General features: G+C 37.3%; 1 protein-coding gene across 7 annotated transcripts in view; it reads right to left on the bottom strand.

The window, feature by feature from the left end:
- UTRN (utrophin) overlaps positions 1 to 19,794 on the bottom strand; it is a 538,889-nt gene that overhangs the window by 390,726 nt on the left and 128,369 nt on the right. For 5 of the 7 annotated variants that reach the window (XM_043457450.1, XM_043457448.1, XM_043457452.1 and 2 more), the window contains 10 exons: positions 17,832 to 18,004; positions 15,371 to 15,486; positions 14,491 to 14,657; positions 10,712 to 10,915; positions 9,097 to 9,278; positions 8,078 to 8,228; positions 6,482 to 6,601; positions 4,209 to 4,310; positions 849 to 956; positions 394 to 573 (listed from right to left, as the gene is read on the bottom strand). In XM_043457450.1, the coding sequence (XP_043313385.1) occupies positions 394 to 573; positions 849 to 956; positions 4,209 to 4,310; positions 6,482 to 6,601; positions 8,078 to 8,228; positions 9,097 to 9,278; positions 10,712 to 10,915; positions 14,491 to 14,657; positions 15,371 to 15,486; positions 17,832 to 18,004 (1,503 nt within the window). The remainder of the gene's footprint in view (positions 1 to 393; positions 574 to 848; positions 957 to 4,208; positions 4,311 to 6,481; positions 6,602 to 8,077; positions 8,229 to 9,096; positions 9,279 to 10,711; positions 10,916 to 14,490; positions 14,658 to 15,370; positions 15,487 to 17,831; positions 18,005 to 19,794) is intronic. The other 2 variants (XM_043457451.1, XM_043457447.1) reach the window with 1 other exon arrangement.

Raw genomic sequence — 19,794 nt, 5'->3', positions numbered from 1 at the left:
TTTAAGAAGAAAAAATCATTTTGGAGAAAGAAATGGCAATCCACTCCAGTATTCTTGCTCGGTAAATCCCATGGACAGAGAAGCCTGGCGAGCTACAGTTCATGGGGTCACAACTGAGTGACTGAGCACAAAGATCATTTAATGGATTCATGTCTAAGTGTTATCAGTTACTAATGGTCGAATGACTGGATATCATAAGTTTTTTAAGGTCTATTAAAATTTACTTTAGAAAACTAAAGAAGATACATGTCAATTTTTCAATTTTACCGTTAACCAGGTATAAAAAAACAACTTTTTAGTTAAACTACTGCTCTTATTTCATAAACACTAAAACAAACCTGAATGTATAATTTCTACTTAATGGCACAAGGTATTACCCAAAGCAAAAGGTACCTGGTTGGAGGAATCTTCCAATCTCTGAACCAAAGAATCCCATCTCTGAGTCAGTTCCTCTGAGTCACTGTTGATCTTCTTGGATGTCTTAGGATTATCAAGTAACTGCCCCACATCCTGGCCAATCTCACTCAGCTGGTCCAATGCTTGGCGTTTCATTTCCATGTCTTCCTTCAAAATCTAGTATTTCAGATACTTATTAGATTACTGCATCACTTTAAACAGGAACTTATCTCCTTGTTCCCCAGTCAGAAAATGTAAACATGTTTATTTTATAGCAAAATTTACTTGCTTTAATTCCCTAAAGCTAAAACATAAGACTTCTGGTTCTAGATCATCACAGGGCAGCATTCTAGTGTTAGGGAAATGAATTCATTCACTAAATTGTATTAACCACCGACAATAAACACTAAGATATCAAGGGCTCACAGAGAGATGCTGACGACATCACTTACGGCCAGTCGTCGAACACTGACACTTAGTTCCTTTTGGTCTTTGAAGTTGCTCGTCTGGACTTTATTTAAAGATTCTTCTTTTTCAGTTAACCATGCTTTCAACAAGCACTGCAAATAATAACCAAAGTTAGAAATATATTTAGGGAATCATTTGGTAATTCAATTCAATCAAGTTCTAAAATCTCTCATTTTTACATTACTAGAGGCTTTATCCACATCTGAGAGAAGAAGGATTTCAAACCCCTAAGCCTGAGGCATAAAAAAAGCTCAGAAAGATATCTTTGCTTAAGATATAACCCTTCACAGATTTGCAACTGATCAACCTAAAATTAGCCCCAAACCTGGAAAACTAAACCTAATTCTCAGGGAGTCTGATGGCTCTAAAAGGCTAAATCCAACTATCCAAGTCTCCAAAAGAATCACTTTATAACTCTCTAGATGCAGAGGGAAGGTCAGAGATTTTCTTTTCTCAGTCCCTCTGTTAGGGAGGAAAGAGAGAGAAGTCAAGTTACATGGCTTGTAAACTGCAGGGCCAGATCACAGACCCGCACCCCAAAGCCGATGGTTTTCCATGTATCTTGCAGGACAACCACACTAATGCTCCAGATTCAACAGCAGTTATGATTAGAAGGAGAAGCCTGAGGCTAGTCCAAAGCCAGTATGAGAGTTTTTAAACTTCACTGGCCAACAATGCATGTCTTTTAGACAGAAGATATTTAGTAAAGAGATAAATTTGAAGGAGGGATTAAAAAAAATGGCTGCCTTGGTATAATTTTTCCCAAAATGTAGTATTTACCACAGAAACCTTCTTTCATAGAGTTGAGGGGGGCAATTCTTGGTTCTGTGTTTGGAATCAACTCTTTCTCAAGTTTGATTTATCAGTTTACTTAACAACCATTCTCTGCCTTTATATTTCACCCAGAAAAGGACAAATATTAAGAAAATAATGTAAATATGAATTCTGTCCTCAATGTAGTAAGAGTTACCACAAAAATACCTGTGGCACCAGATAGAAAGTGCAGACACCACAAAGAGACTGCTTCCAGTTTTGAAACACTGGGGGAGGGGGAGGGAGTTCATAAATAACTTCATGGTCCCTGATGGATATCTCCCCTGCAAAGCCCACTGGGATACTGGGGAAAATAAGGTGGAATCTAAGTGACATGGTGTGACCTCTTTTGGGTTTAGTCTAGCTTCACTTGCTTACAGGGGGCAGTGTGCAAAGCCCTCGCACCTAACAGGATGGATTAGAGTTCCCAGAGAAGAATCACTGTGCCCAACACCTCAGCTGGGCAGCCTGTACGCAGAAGTGCTGTGTGGGATGCCTCAGACCAAGATGGCGGCGACAGGTATAGAGGCTGTGCCTGGCCCTGTGACCGGAAGCCACAAGAACGCTGTCCCCTCCCGCCAACAGGAACCCTCTAAATCAGCCCCACCAATGACTGACTGCCAGGGAGAGCACTGACTAGAGCGTAAGCTCACTCCTTTCCATTCTTTCATCAAAGAATAAAATTCTTTGCTTCTGAACCAGACAGTTTCATTCTATGGGCTCGAATATCACGAGGCAAGAGGACCCTTGGAGGAACCGGACTCAAAAGAGTTGGTAACTGGTGGGGAGAACTTAAAAACAGATAGGCAAAAAGGTATTTAAAGGCAGATGCCACACTTAAAAAAAAACACAGAGACTAGAAAACTAGTCCGCTCTTTCAAAAAAAATGAAAACGATACAAAGACAAAAGCCATAAGGAATCCACCATGGGCCATGCGTTGAGAATACAGCACTGAGAAGAAACAACAAAACTCTTGTGGCCACGACAGTCTCGGAATGAGCTACAAAATGGGAATTCAGGATCTGAATGCTGAGAACAAGAAAGGACAGAGGGAAAGTTTGGAAAGGTAGGTCAAAGTCAATCACAGAATATCCCGCTGCCCACACTTGCCTCATGCTGGAGAAATTTTGAACTAATTCTCAGAACACATTTCTAACTATCTTAAAGCCTCTGCAACTAAGTGAAAAATAATCCCTTGAAAGACTGTTTAATTCAGACACAGTTGATTGGTCTTATTCTCTGTAACAACAAATTATCAATTAAGTACCAATGTTGGCTTCATTTCTACATTTTAACAAGATTCCTCCCATATCACTAACAGAAGGCCATTCAAAGGTCAGTTTTAAACCTAACATAATAAATGGTCAAAATCCTAGCCACTCTCTATTTTTAAATATTTTTAATTACCAAATTGTGATTCTTTCTGAATTTTAAATTATTTTAATTCTTTAATTATTTTAAGAAGAATAACACAGTGGTCCCCGAGCAATCAGTCTCCTTACAGTCATTAATGAAGTTAAATTTCAATTATTCTATGTGACTTTTTAGCCTGAAGAAAAGATAAGTAAATTTAAATCTTTGTAAAGCAAAATGTAAATATTTCAGAAATCAGAATCAGGTCTATCATGCGATTCTTAAGAGGAAAATTCTGGTCAAAGATTGAGGGCAGGTGGCAGTAACTTACAATTTACATGGGGACAAATTTTGCAACCTGCTTTTCAAGAGTTCTCTCTGCCACCATATTTAGTAAATCACAAAACAGTATACATTTGTTTTTATCCCATGAAAAGAATATAGCTGCTTTTTGTGGATGGAAATAAAAGGCATTTAAAAGAATCACAGTGGACCCTGGGATGTGGGAACAGAGTATCTGTTTATTTTCTACACCACAACTCTGGCATTTTGAAGAAAAGTCTTGCTTATTTGTATTCTGTTTTGATGGTTGCTTTTCTGGAAGGATGGAGATGGGCAAAAGGCCGCGAATTAGACTGAAAACATTAAGTGGCAGCTTTGCACCAAAGGTTCATTTTCTATGTTAATCCTTGGTGGAAAAAAATTAGCTACGTGTTCAATCATCGGTGTTGCTAAATAATATTTTTCTTGTTAATTTCAGCAGTTATTCTGATTAAAATTCACAGGTTTAAAGTTCACAAAGTACTGAGTGGATTCATTTATCATTATGTACTGAGCACAAATCATGCACTAGGTTGTGTGGCTACAAGTTCAAATACATTATCCAACACAAATGCAGTAAAAATTATGTCAAGTAAATCCTAAAATTAGCATATCTAAAAACTAACCTAACTAATCAACAAGATCAAATTGTTATTACAATGCAGCTAATTTATAATGCAATCTCTATGAAGGAACTGCATAATAAAATGGACAGAAATCTGACTTTTAACATAACAAATAATTATTTATAAATTTTCCTTCTAAAGAAAGGAAATATAAGTGATTTATTCAAAAGCAATAATTAATGATGGGTTACTTTTCACCACTTTTGCCCATTATGTATACAGCTTCATACCTGTTCTTCCAATAATTCCTGCCACAAAATGTTGATTTCCCGCAACCTATTCCAACGTTCTTCAGTCCATCGGCACACAGCCGTCCAGCGTTCACCAAGTTTCTAGAAAAGGAAAAACCGATCATTTGTCAACAAAGCCTTAAGGGATAGTTATCACAATCCTTACAGAAATTCCTGACATCCATTGTTCTTTATTACAGAGTAGTAATTATGAAAAATATTATGAAAGTTAAATAATACAGATGAATTTCATAAAATTATAGATAAGACAAACTAATTTCCATAGAATTTAACTATCTCATAGTACACAGCTAGAATATGGCACAACTTGAACTCTATCTTGTAACTTTTGACTCCAAACTCCAGCTCTTTTCTATTTTATTGTGGTTTTTATATGAGAATTTGACAGCTTCACATATACCTTCAAAATACATCAAACATATCTACTTTCAAGGCTTCCATTTTTTCAGACTATAATTATCTTTAAGACAAAATTCAGTGCGTGGCTAATTTCTTAACCATTCTTACATGCCAAGACAATCTTCATCAGTAGTACCAAAAATTAAGAAAAAAAAGTTTTTAACTTATAAAAACTGTTTTGATTTGTTCTGTTTATATTGCATGATCCACAGAAAATTCCACCAAACAGCAAGAGAATGTTATAAGTATTAGCCAGACTAAATAAATAAATTTGATACATTTAAAAAATCAATCTTAAAAAAAAAAAATCAATCTTAAAAAAAAAAAATCAATCTTCAGGATGACTTTCCCAACTAAATATTACCACTTTATAAATAATGATTAACAAATTATAAGTTTTATTTCTTCATTACTTACCTGTGAGCAAGAATTATTTAATGCATATTATCTTATTTCAATTTTTATTATCAAAATGGGCTTTGTATAGTGCAAAAGTAGAGAACATAGAGACAGAAGACAGGTCTCTTGTCTCCGCATGAAAATTCATTGCCTATTTAAACCTCAGGGCCTCCACACAACCACTATGAATATCCTCACTGTTAAATAGATAAGACATGAATGCCTACCTCTAAGATTACTGCAAAAACTAAATACTGTTGCACCAAAATCTCAAAACTACTACCCAGTTTTAAATGTTGCAAAAGAGAAAGAATTCCATATGATAATTTATAGTTACTGAAAATCATCAACTGAAAGTTACTGAAATCATCACCTGGCAACACCATATCAGTTAATCCAAGTTCAAATAAAATACAGCTGACCCTTGAACAATTGGGCGGGTCCACTCATACTTGGATTTTTTTCAATAAATACATAGGAAAAAATTTTGGAGATTTGTGACAATTTGAAATGAAGAGGAACCACAAAGCCTAGAAACATCAAAAAAAAAAAAATTAAGAAAAAGTTAAGCATTCAGGAATGCATAAAATACCTGTAGATATGTATATAACATACAAAATATGTGCTAATGGACTATTTGTTACCAGTACAACTTCCAGTCAACAACAGGCTATTGCTAGTTAAGTTTTGGGGAAGTAAAAAGTTATACTAGGATTTTCGACTGCTTGAGAGGTCAGTGCCCCAAACCCCATGTGTTTAAGGGTCAACTGTACCAAAAACTCTCTTTATAAAGACTTGTAAACAGACACTATAGTCATTGCAAAAAGAAGCAAGTTGTCAGGATTCCCAAAACTGATGCTCACATTTACACATTGATCTACTAAAGAAACAGGGATATTAAATCCTAATGACTGAAATTTTCAAACTTGACATTTTTTTCTTTTTTAGTTCTACCAGTTTATTGCTACCAACCCATCTCCCTCCATCCTCGTGCACACATGCTCAGTCATGTGACCCCATGGACTGCAGCCTGCCAGGCTCCTCTGTCCATGGACTTTCCCAGGCAAGAATACTGGAGTGGGTTGCCATTTCCTTCTCCATCAAACTTGACATTTTTTTACATATTCACTGGGTTCCACTCCCAGTGAGGCCCAGAAATATGCATTTTAACAAATTTGTCAAGTGATCCTGAGCAAGAAGTCTGTGGATCATTTGTTGGGATCAGTTCTTCAGCTTCAAAATCTTGTTCATACGCCCAAAGGCTGAAGTAAATGAATGATACCCTGATTCTCCTATAAACCCCCATGCTGTGGAACCCCAGCTGGGAAGTGCAACCTAAAGAAGATGATTTTACTAACCTAAATAAACAGACTGAACATGAAGAATAGGAACAATGTTTGACTGGGGCTCAGACCCCAGGTGCCTTAGCACTATCCTCCTTTACAAGTCCTTACCTGTAATTGATCTTCCAAAACAGCTGTAGCACTCTCGCCACTGTTTTCATCAACAATCACCACCATATGAGTCAGGGAATTCACTTTCACTTGTTCAGCCTCAAGATCATTCTGCAGACTCTAGAGAAAATATTCAGATTAACCATTATGTCTACTCTTTCCCATTTACATATTTAAAATCCACCCAGTTGTCAATAGTAATTAAGGACACTTAATGAGGCATCCTGTTTAAATTTCCAACCATTAGCCTAAGTGTTCTCCTAAGGAGACAAACCCATTACACATCTTTACATTTCATTATGAACCAAAGCAATTTGAAAATGCAATGTCATAAGAGACTGCAAATGTTATGTCATCACTTTTACTATTTTTATTCCAAGTTTTGGCTGAAAGAATAAGAGAAAAGGTGTCACTTAATCAACTTGAGTGCATACAGTAGGGATTAAGAATATAGAATCATTAAATCAAAAAAGTTCCAAATTTAAAACACAGAGTCAGAGATCATTTTATCTAGTACAACACTGTATAAAGTGACATAAGTCAAATGCGATTTGATAGTCAGAAGCTGTTCTGGTATGTTAGTCAGAAGCTGCTCTGGTTTGTTACCATGGAAAGCAACTGGGGTATACAGACAATTTTCTTCCTACCTCTTCCATGGGAAGAGAATGCCAGGTCACAAGACATATGTATATAGGTAATTTATTCAAATACTACCAATAGTGTTGTCAAATGCCTTGAGTTTTTGTCTTTAATGTATCCTTAAAGCTTTATTTACCATTATGTAGATATTTCATTGAGAAATAAAATTCTTCAAACATTTTGCAGAGAAGCTATTTTACTCTACCTTTCCTTGACTATGAAAAGTTACCTCTTAAATTTCTGACCTCCCTCATAGCTAAGTTGGTAAAGAATCTGCCTGCAATGCAGGAGACCCCAGCTGAATTCCTGGGTTGGGAAGATCCCCTGGAGAAGGGATAGGCTACCCACTGCAGTATTCTTGGACTTCCCTTGTGGCTCAGCTGGTAAAAAATCCGTCCACAATGCAGGAGACCTGGGTTCGATCTCTGGGTTGGGAAGATTCCCCGGAGAAGGGAAAGGCTACTCACTCCAGGATTCTGGCCTGGAGAATTTCATGGACTGTATAGTCCATGGGGTCGCAAAGAGTCGGACATGACTGAGCAACTTTCACTTTTCAGACCACTCACAAAACTCATGAATCCTCACCTAGGAAAAGAAGCAATAGCTTTCCTGGAAGGATTATGAACAGATCAATCTGAGGGTTTCCTTATTTCCCAACACTTTGGTTTCATGCAATAGACTAGGGTTCTTAACCACTCATGAGTCCAAAAAAAAAAAAAAAACCTTACAAACACTATGTACTTTCATAACAAACCTCTACATGCCCATATAAAATTTGACCTGCACTTTCATCCCTGGCTCAGAAAACCCCCATCCCTACGCACTCCACCCTGCAAGCAAGCTACTGAAGGAGTGTCCCAGCTCTGCGCTAATGATAGACGCCATCAGCCCCTGAGAATTCTAAGTGCTGCTTTTCCATATTTGATAAGGTATAAAAGAAATATGAGCCAGATTTACTTTATGATCTTCTAGCAGCTTTTGCAGGGATTTTAAGTCATCATCCAGGGGGCAAGTTTCCATCTTTTGAATGCGTTCTTCTGTGAGCGTCAACCAGGCAGACAGCTGCTGTAGCTGTTTCCTCTGGAGTTCCATGAGGACATCGTGCAGCCTGTCCAAGGGGAGCAAAGCGTTATCCCCACTCCTTCTTCCCTTTGCAAAGGCACACACACACTCCAGGCATCAGGGAAATGGGGCAGGGGACATACTCTTGTCTAACCTTTTAAAGCAACATTTAGTCTTTATATATAGAAACCAGCAAAAAAATTATTTTCTTCCTAAATGGAGTCAATTAAATGCACTCCAAGAATGCAAATAACAGCACCCTCTATTTGTATCAGAATCATTGTTTCTTTAATCAGGAATTCCTGCCTATTAAATAGGTGGAAATTGCAATGGAACAGTTTGCTCCTTAACATACAATACATGAAATAAAATGAACTGTGGAGGAAAACTACTCTTAAAAAATGTTACAAAATGAAATTCTAGATAAATATAACATAGCCCTATCTTCATGTCAGAGTTGATGGTTAGCCAATTTTAATACTGCAAAGTCCACATACAATGTCTTCACCCTTTTTTTTCGCTGATTTCTGTATGGCCACTTTTACCTTTCATTTGGTTAACATATCAAAGGGGAAATAAAGATCATAAAAATTCCAGCAATGCTACATACAGAAAAGAGTCAAAATGCGATAAGGCAAGTTCTCTGGTTATCTTGTTCCCACAAACATGTAGACTTTTACTTGTGCTAAAGTGGGCAAGAGAGACTTTCAGTGGTTAAGACTTCACTTCTAAAGCAGAAGGTAAGGGTTTGATCCCTGCTCAGGGAGCTAAGATCCCACAAGCATTGTGGACAAAAAACCAGAACATAAACAACAGAAGCAATATTATAACAAACTCAATAAAGACTTTTTAAAAATTTTTAAAACAACTGGGCGCCATCTTGCAGCAGTGTTCATTCCTGGGCTTCCACTCACCGGGACTGTCTGTCCATACTTTCGACTCTGAGCGCCTCCCATCTGGCATTCAGCAGGGACATTTGTTCCTGAATCTCAAACTCCTCTTCATCTGTCAGAGTTCCTTGTGTTATCAGTTGGTTTCCTGCCTGTAAGACGTTCCCCACACTGCTCTGGTGCGCTGTCAGCTCCATCATAAAAGCCTGGGAAGGTACATTATTATGATCTATGAGCTGCTCATTGAAGAAAAGCAAATCTTAATAAATTGTTAATGCCCAAATGTCAATGCTGTGGGGGAAAAAAAAGTGACCATGCAGACTTCAAATAAAGAAGACTTTGATCCATTTTTTTTTTAAGCTCTGAATATAGGAAATAAGCAGCTGACCTAAGGAAAAAGAAAAGATCAAAGAAGACCATGTTACATCTGATAACACCAGCTATTTTTATGTCAATGCTGATTATGCTACTGATAGATCATGAACATGGAGCTATGAGAAGATATAATAAATAAAATACCACGCTCGCCCAAAAGGACTTGCTTAAAGAAAATGACCATTTGTAGTATTTTCAAACCAAAACAGCAAATAAGACCTGTCAATTAATATAGCACCAAAAACTACTTAATCAAAAGAATTCTTCACATAAGCCAATCACTACAATGCAATATATTCCTGAAATGGTAGGAAATTTTCATTATATAAAAGTATACAAGAATACTGGATACAAGTTTGCTTAATCATATAACAAATAAAAATAACCACTTCCTAGGGAGCATTCAAAATTTAAAGACTTGATGCACTGATTAGCCATTTTATGTCTTAACTATAATAATACACTTCCAAAACGAGCAGTACTAAAGCGTTGATTTTTGTCAGTGGCTCCACTGAATCTACAAATTATGGTAAGATCAAAATTGAAAATTTAACTCCAACGTACAGTTAATCACCCATGCCAGTTTTATAATGAAGCCCTATTTAAAAATCTTAAGTCCTCAAAAAAAAAAAAGTGTAAAGCAGAGACATTACTTTGCCAGCAAAGGTCCACCTAGTCAAAGTTATGGTTTTTCCAGTGGTCACGTATGAATGTGCGAGTTGTACTATAAAAAAAGCTGAGTGCCAAAGAATTGATGTTTTTGAACTGTGGTGTTGCAGAAAACTCTTGAGTCTTCCTTGGACTGCAAGGAGATCCAACCAATTCATCCTAAAGGAAATCAGTCCTGAACATTCATTGGAAGAAGGACTGATGCTGAAGCTGAAGCTCCAATACTTTGGCCACCTAATTCGAACAATAAATCATTTGAAAAGACCCTGATGCTGGGAAAGATTGAAGGCAGGAGGAGAAGGGGACAACAGAGGATGAGATGTTTGGATGGCATCACCGACTCAATGGCCATGAGTTTGAGCAAGCTCCAGGAGTTGGTGACGGACAGGGAGGCCTGGCGTGCTGCAGGCCATGGGGTGGCAAAGAGTCAGACACGGCTGAGCAACTGAACTGAACTGCACTGAAGTCCTCAAATAATGCCATGAAATTTCTGTGGAGCAGAATTCAGTAAACAACATACATCAGGGTACATCTCCTGATTAAGACATAGGCACCATGGCACATATATCCTGCTCATCAGCCACAGACTACTTACTTCATGGGTTGCAAACTGGTCCTTGACTTCTTCCACATCATCAGAAATGTCATCCTGCTCCTGAAAAGTGTCCTCGGCAGAAAGCAACCAGGTCAGCACTTCCTCCAGTGCTATCTGATAGTTGTCCAGATCCATGTCAACCTCCGTGACAGTGCTGGGGGTTTCCGCTCGGGGACTCTCTTGCTCCTCCTCTGGTGCCGAGCTCTATAGAAACAAATCCAAGAAAATCCACAAGCATCGTGAAGACCAGAAGGTGTTCAACAAAGGCACACCAGATGGAGACCCAAGGTAAACACCACTGTGTCTTAAGGCATCCGTTGGATTCTCAGGAGCTGGGTGAGCAATGCTGTGAACTAGTCAGAAAGCATTTATTCATGCCAGGGTGGCAAAGAGTACAAAAGCTGGATCACTCGTGGATTCGATACTCAGATATACTCCAATATAGCTGTTGTTGCTCAGTCGCCAACTCCTGTCTGACTCTCTGCGACCCCATGGACTACAGCACACCAGGCTTCCCTGTCCTTCACTATCTCCCAGAGTATATAGTTGGGAAGAGACAAATAACCCACATGAATCACTTCTGAACAAAAATAAACAGGCTCTTAACAAAATTATAAATTCCATGGGTCTAACAAGGGATGCTATTTGAATTCATCAAGGGATAGAACAGGAAGTTTCACAGAGAATCTGGAACATGCTGGACCTTGAAAGGGTAGATGTCATTTAAAGAGAGCAATTAGAACCCTTGTTAAATTGCTTTTACTGAATAGCATTTTAGCATTGCATTTTAGACACTAAAAGACAGCCATACGTATACAGGCTATTGTACTGATGATATTTTTCTGAGGTAGTAACCCTCTAGTTTACTAGCTGGGTTTTTTTCTTTTTTTTTTAAGAGCCTGTGGAATAAGTTATTCCAAGCTCCTTCTAAGCAATGGAGTATTTTCTTATATACTTCAGAATTGTATAACCAAACTAACCACCTATCTCATTTACAAGTTCCCTTCCAGAGCAAAGTTCTTTAAAATTTGCCTACAGCCTGTCTCTACCTTTTCACCTCTCATCCACAGTTTTCATGTATCTGAAACATACAAAATTGTATAGAAAACAACATAAGGAAAGCCCATGTATTTAACAACTAGGGCTGTTAACACTCCCTTTCATGCTGATCAGGTATTGGTCCCTCCCACACACCTGGAAAGTATTTTGCCACCATTAACAATAAACTTCTCAATGACAAATCCATTCTTCTAGCATCATCCTTAGGAGGATCATGTAATGAACACAAAACCAGAACATTTTTTATCATCACAGTGCTAGAACAAAATACATAAACCAGAACTGTTTAAAGCAAAGCCAGAAGTCTGGTCACCTTCTGTTTCTTAAGCTCCCAGTGGCATTCTATACATCTGACCTGTCCCCACCCTCTCGAAGTTCTCCTTCCTCTGCTTTAATAACACCACCTTGGTTTTTCTCCTAGTTCAAAAGCATTTGCCAACATGTAAGTAATGCAGCTCCTCAAAAGTAAGTCCCAGGCCCTTTTTTAATTCTCTTTATGTACTTTGCCTGGATGGCTTCATCCATTGCTATTAGATTTCAAGAACCATCTATTAACATATCCTATTACCTTTATATTTCTCGTCCCAAACTCCTATGTCCCACCTTCCTTAACATTTCCACTTCAATTTTTCATAGGCATATCAAACCTTGTCAGTATTTAAACCCTTCATTTTTTCCCCCCAAACCTCTCTTGGCTTCCCATTTCAGTAAATGGCTCCTCCATGCACTTAACTAACTCCTCCAGCTAAAATCCAGGAGGCCAGACATGATTCCTCTTTTCCTTTCCCCTCCTACATTTAATATGGATAAGCAATTCCTACCTTCAAAATTTACCTCAAACCCATCCAGGTCTTTGCATCTTCACAATTGTCATTTGACCTCAGGACTACAACAGCCTGATCACCAGTGTCTTCAGCTCCCTGTTACTATCCAAACTTCTACCTCCACCATCCACTTCTCACAGAGCAGCCGGAATGATGTTTGGAAAATGCAATTTATCCTAAGACTTCCCTGCTTAAAATCTTCCACTGCTTTCTCAATGCTCTTAAGATACAATTGAAAATTCTTAACATAGTTTATAAAAATACTGTGGCAGCAAGAAACAGAGTGAGTGAGTGTGTGTGTGTGTGTAGGGCCGGATTTCAATTAGGTTAATCAGGGAAGTCTTCTCTGAAAAAGTTCCACTGAAACTGGGGAAAGATGGGAAGCTTGCCATGCAAACAGTGGGTGGAGGAGCGTTTCATGGAGATCAGCCCACAGGTACAAGAATCTGGGGGAAGGAGAGGAGAAGTCTACCACGACTGGAGTGCACTGGCCTGAGATGAGTTGGGGCAGGGGGCTGGGCCTTGTAAACTACAAGAGGAGATGAGGTCTTTAATAAGTATGAGAGCTGGAACAGAAAGTAAACACACCCCAAGATATTTTGAAGGAAGAATCCAAAGGGACCCGGTAAATGACATGCAGGAGCTAAACACAATCAGTGAGCCCATAGATGAAACACTGGATAATTAGGAGAGAGATGATGCCAAAGAGAGAGAAGGAAAAATGAGTTAAGTTCTGGACCTAAAACTCTGAAACTGGGAAGCCAGAATAATCCTGGAGATCATTTAGTATCAAACCTTGATATTCTAATGAAGATATCTGAGAACTAGGAAAGTTAGTGACCAGCTAAAGGTTATTAAGACAGGCACTAGGGTCTATGAGGTGGAAAATGGAAGGCGTTATCTAAATGCCAAGTGTTCAGAAGGTATTCATTCAAATACAAGAGGAGATGTTTGACTGAGAGATCAATTTCAAGAGAAATTCAGGAATTATTTACTGATCACCTAATGCTCTAAGCACATATCTGTAGAAGGAGAAAGAGAGGAAGGCAGGCTATCAGCATTCTTTTAAAAGTAGAAGATAGCAAGATAGGTCAAAGAGTAGATGATTACAACTTGACCACATCATGTTCCTTCCATTAACTTAACTCAACTTCTAAGGCATTAATGAAAGCATGCAGATGAAGAGTTTAATGTCAATACACTGCTCTTTTTTATTATTCAGTTATCCATATACATGTATCTGGGCTTCCCTGGTAGCTCAGACAGTAAAAGAAGCCACCTGCAATGCAGGAAATCTGGGTTCAGTCCCTTGGTGGGGAACACGCCCTGGAGAAGGGAATGGGAATCCACTCCAGTATTCTTGCCTGGAGAACCCATGGACAGAGGAGCTTGGTGGGCTGCAGTCCACGGGGTCATAAAGAGTCAGACACGTCTGAGCAACTAACACATACACTCACATACAGACACACACATATATCTATAGTCTTTCTAAAATTCTTTTCCCAGTTAGATTATTAGTGAATATTGAGCAGAGTTCCCTGTGCTAGACAGTAGGTTATCCATTTTAAATACAGCAGTGTGGACATGTCAATCCCAAACTCCCTAATATACTTGCTGTTAATCAAACAGCATGTTATGCAAAAGCATGATTATCCTAGGCCCTAACTCCGGCCTTGCTATGTGAAACATATATTTTCCCTTTTAAAAAGTAAAATCAGTAAAGTTGTGGTTTTCCATTACATGCACATGATGGTGACAGATGCTAACTGATAAACTGAAGCTCTGATGCTGAGAAACCAAGATCCCCTCAGTCAAGAAAAAAACCCTCAGAATTATCTTACCTAGTACCTTACGAAAAACAAATACGGCAAGTCAAATATATTAGTAAAAATTTACCTGTACCTGTATGTTAATTTCTCCTTCTTCACATTCTTTCTTATATTTCCTTGGAAGTGTTTCTACCTCACGGATGGCATCTATAGTGACTTGCTGAGGGAGCACTTCAAACAAAGACGTTAAATACATGATTATGGATTTCTTGTCAGGAAGCTGGACTGCAACATCTAAAAGGGAAAGAAAATAAGAACCAGCTTAAATCAGATGTCCAAAGCATGTGAACTGCTCGATATCAGGTATAAAATAACTGTCCTTAGTGCCCATAAACAATACTAGTATACTATCTTTGCAATACCACAGCTTGGTAACTTTCATATAATATATGAGACACGGGTCAAGATGATTACCTATGGATTTTTGTGCAGTATCCCATTTCTTAAAAATCTTCCCTTACAGTTTCCCCCACAAGGCTAAAAGATAAGCTACCATTTAAGGTAATGTCACAGATTTCATTCATATTATGAAAATAAGTCTAGACTTCAGTCTTGCAACATACTTAAGTAGAGTTTTCACATCATATACAAGAAGCTCATTCACACAAAAAGCACATTTTAATGAAATGAACCAAACACTAAATTGTTTGTCTGATAATTTTGTTTTCCAAAAACGTTAAATCTTATGCTGGTATTTATTAACTATTCTCCAGTGATGTAATTAAATTTCCTCCTGAAGGATCCTAGAAATTGTTAAGCACAAAAGTATTATGTCTATAATAAGAAGTTTTGTACCATATTTCAAAAGGAAAAACCCTTCCTTAACTCTCACAATTCTTTCTACAAAGAGAAAAAACAACAACAACAACCAAACAAAAAAATACTGCTTTTCAAGTATTCAAAATTGTAAAGCAAAACCAAGGTTGAAATTAAACACTGAACAATACCTTCAGGATCTAATAGCTTTTCAATTCCCAAATAAGTTTGAGCCTTGCTGAAGGCATGTTCAAGTCTCTCAATTGGGGACATATTGACAACTCTATCCCAGCTGAAGAGATCAGGTCTGAAATTAGCATGCAAATAAAATTCAGTGATGATGAAATATGTGGTGAAAAAGTTGTTACTGTTATAATCATATACATTTCAGTTTTTTACTTTTTTATTTGTGAATATAAATTTAAAAGTTTATCTTTTATATTCCCAAAGTTTGTCAAATATATAATACTTTATAAAATATAAATATGAACATGACAGGTAAAACATTCTAAGATTTCTGTATTGGTTAAATAGGCTGTTAAAATTTTGGAGTAGCCACTGAATGACTAGAAATGGTATAATATTTCCCAAATAGTGAAAGAAAAAAAAAAAAGGAGGAAGAACCTACAAGAAGACAAGAAGAAAAAGTAAGAAAAATGAGCTCAAAATAAAGTTAAGAATGAACTTCTGTAAATACATCAGTTATAACAATAATGTTAATGGACTAGAATCTCTGATTAAAAGACCAAGATTAGCAGAATAGAAAATCCAGCTCTAATCCCTTCACAGGATATTTCTAAGGCGAAAATCCCTAAGAGAATTTCCATCCACCCTGCTCCATAGAGCTATTGTTTAGTATTTCATATCTATCATGATTTTCTTTTAATCCCACAAATTGGGCATGACTGTCACCCTAACTGCTTAAAAGTTGATCATTTTCTTTGAGCTCTATCTGCTCTTGGACCAGCCTACCCTTCTGAGATTTGCCTCGCTCACCCCCACCCCCAGTTCCCTCTCAGACGCCATCTCCTGTTACACCCCTTACTCACACCGCTGCACCCAGGGACCTCCCACATGCCAGGTAATTCCCCTCATCTTGCCTGATAGATTTTTCTTCAGCAATATTTACCACTTCTATAGGCTACACAACTCACATTTCCCTGTTTTAAAAATTGCCTGCTTCCCTCTATTTGAACATTAATTCCAAGGAGGAGGACTGGGATTTTTGTTTGCTTTTTATCTCTGTTCTACATCCTGTGGCCAGCACACAGAAGATACTCCATACATATTTGTTCAATCAAGCAATAGATAGAAAAATGTTTTAGCTACAATTCAAGTTTTCTGACAGCATCTCTTAACCAACTAGAAACAGAGGACAACCTCCTTAAACTGATAAAGGAGATGAAGAAGACTAGGTTTTTTTAATCAGATAAAAGGTATATGAAAAAGAAAAATACAGCAAATAGCAGAGCTATGGTAAAACATTAAAGAACAAGACATTCTGCCTCAGTACTACCAATTTAGATCAATATTGTATTGAAGGACAGGCATAAATGAAGGGGAAAGAGGAGAGGAGAGAAAGAGAGAGGAAGGGAGGGAAGGAGAAAATAAATGATTATAATTCATGGTCATGAAAAAAACCTACAGTAACAAAATAAAACCTACAATAACAAATTCAAAATTTATCAGAATTTAACAGTCTTCTAGATATAAGCCATAGAAAAGTCAACTGCATTTTTATATATCAATAAAGAACATAGAGGAAATAAAACTTGAGACAATAAATAATTTACAAGAGGGATAAAACACATAACAAATTTTGCTGTTCACAATTAAATTCTTGCTGCATCTGGAATTTATTTGGGATATGGTGATGCAGGGATCCAACTCATCCGTTTCCACTTATTCCACACCATCTATTAATCTGCAGCATAGGCTCAGCTGTAGACCAGAATGGAGCTATTTCTGAGCTGTTTATTCCCTTAGGTTGAACTACATGAAACTGCCATTCTTACGTGTCAAAAACAGTCAAATATTGGCAATTTCTTATGCTTCAGCTTATTATTACACTGTATTTTATTTGTAGTGCTACATAGTCTCAATTAATATAGCTTCATAACTAGTCTTGCTTTCTGTTTGGAAAGTACTTCAGCCTGTCTCTTCTTCAAGAATGAAGTGGCTCCTTTTGATCCTTTGGCCTTTTATTATAGAATCAGACTCTGATCACAAGTTTCATGAAAAAAAAAATCATTATTTTCAATTGGGGTTGCACTAAATTCATAGAGTTTTTTCCTTTAAGCTGAAGGCTTTGAAAAGTATCAACAATTCTTTGTGTATATTATTAGTGTAGCGCGGAATGAGTGGGCTTGAACTATGTGAATTATTTTACATTTTTTAACTTATAAATACGTACAAGAAATAAGGGCTGTTGTACACTGTGGCATTTAAGTCCTATGGAAACAAAATGTGATGTGTGGTTTTTTTTTTCCGTGATGTTTCTTTTTTTTTTTTTAATGTTTTCAGAAAGCATGTGCAGAGGAGAGAGGTGGTGGTTGGAAGGGACTTTAGGAAGGAGGAGACAGGAGTAGGGAGAGACAGGAAGGATGTACAAATGTGTACAAGTCTGCACAGCTAAGAAGAGTCCCATCTCACTTATGCCGGTGGAGCACGGCATTGAAGGCGAGCCCGTCTGTCCAGCTGGTGGTGAAGTTGAGGACGTTGACCTGACTGTACGGCCTCGTGGACTGGCGCACCCAGCTCAGCAGGATCTTCTCGCTGTTCGTCTGCTGCAGGGCTGACATGATATCCTTCATGACATCTTTCACCTGTTTCAAAGGAAACAACGCCTGCCAATAACTTCACGTAGTAACGAGAATCAAGTCCCTGAATAAGGAATGCTATATTCATGAACCACTGGGCCAGGGCAATGGTATTCATTTTATTTCAAAACTTTCCTTTATACACTGGAAACATAAAAGCATTTTAACAGTGATGACTTTGATTCAGAGGTGGTTTTAACGTCACCTTCACATATCATGGCATTTCCTATACCTTAGCAATATTTTTAATACATTTGGTTACAGTGAACATTAATTTCATAGCCACAAAAAATATTTTAAAACTATACAGTTACAAACATCTTTTAATAGGAGGAAAACTCAATTTTGATTTTCTACAGAAATCAGAAAGAAGGGAAGAATTTGGTTGACTATGAAATCCAAGATTGAATTGCATTTCCTGATGGCAGTAACAATTAAAATCTAGAAGTAATATTTTATGTTATTATTCTAAATTAATACATATGTTTGAAGGAAGTGTTCAAATAATGACGTGGACATAAAAAAAAACACACAAGAGCCAACTTAAAGGGGTTTATAAAATAAATAATGATAGTGAAAGATCATAACCTACTAAAGAAGTAAAAATCCATCAGTGTGCACAGATATATAAATGAATAGACAGACAGATACAGAGAAACAAGACACAAGGGAAAGCTCTTCCTCACAAGTGGAAAGATAATTAACAAATGTAGAAGAAATGATGAAATGAGACAATCACTTTGCCAAGCACCATAATAATAACTGATGGCTCAGTGGTAAAGAATCGCTTGCCAATGCAGAAGACATTGGTTCAGTCTTTGGGTCGGAAGGATCCCCTAGAGAAGGAAATGGCAACCCACTCCAGTATTCTTGCCTTGGAAATCCTATAGACAGAGGAGCCTGGCAGGCTACGATCCATGGGGTCACAGAAGAGTTGGACATGACTTAGCAACTAAACAAAAATAATAAGAACTACGAATGGATCTTAAAAATAATGGACAAAAGTTTAATAAGTAGGTGAATATTTACAAAGTCTCAAAGTATATCTCCACAAGATACTTTTTAATAACAAAGGGCAGTCACCTTACAGTGGAGACACTGGCAGAGTTCAGCTTACCCAAACGATAAGTTAATACAGCCAGAAAAAAATACCAGACAGCATGTGCTTCGTGATATGGCGTATTAAGGAAAATTCAACATCATTTTTGTTACATTTATCCCACAAATGAATAACCTAAATCTAACCATGAGAAAATATCAGTCAAACCCACATGAAAGAACATTCTACAAAATAACTATTCAGTACTCTTCAAAAACGTCAATATCGTGAAGTGCAAAGAAATACTCAGAAATTATGCCTGAATAAAGATGACCAAAAAGACAAGACAAAAGAATGTAATGCATAATCCTGTATTCTTTTCTCTAAATGATATTATCGGGGCAATTGACAAAATTTCCATCAGATCTCTAGATCACATAATTGTTTTGTTTCAATACTATCTTCCTGATTTTAATAATTATATACTATTTGTTAAGGCATAGTATAATAATTGTATAATGATTAATATTAGCAACATAAATATTATAATAATATATAATATATAAATAATATATTTTTTGCTGGATCATCGAAAAGGCAAGAGAGTTCCAGAAAAATATCTATTTCTGCTTTATTGACTACACCAAAGCCTTCGACTGTGTGGATCACAATAAACTGTGGAAAATTCTGAAGGAGATGGGAATACTAGACCACCTGACCTGCCTCTTGAGAAACCTGTATGCAGGTCAGCAAGCAA

Source organism: Cervus canadensis, chromosome 33 (assembly GCF_019320065.1).
Source record: "Cervus canadensis isolate Bull #8, Minnesota chromosome 33, ASM1932006v1, whole genome shotgun sequence".
In the NCBI taxonomy this organism is placed as follows: Eukaryota; Metazoa; Chordata; class Mammalia; order Artiodactyla; family Cervidae; genus Cervus; species Cervus canadensis.
This window is presented reverse-complemented; position numbering and strand designations above follow the sequence as displayed.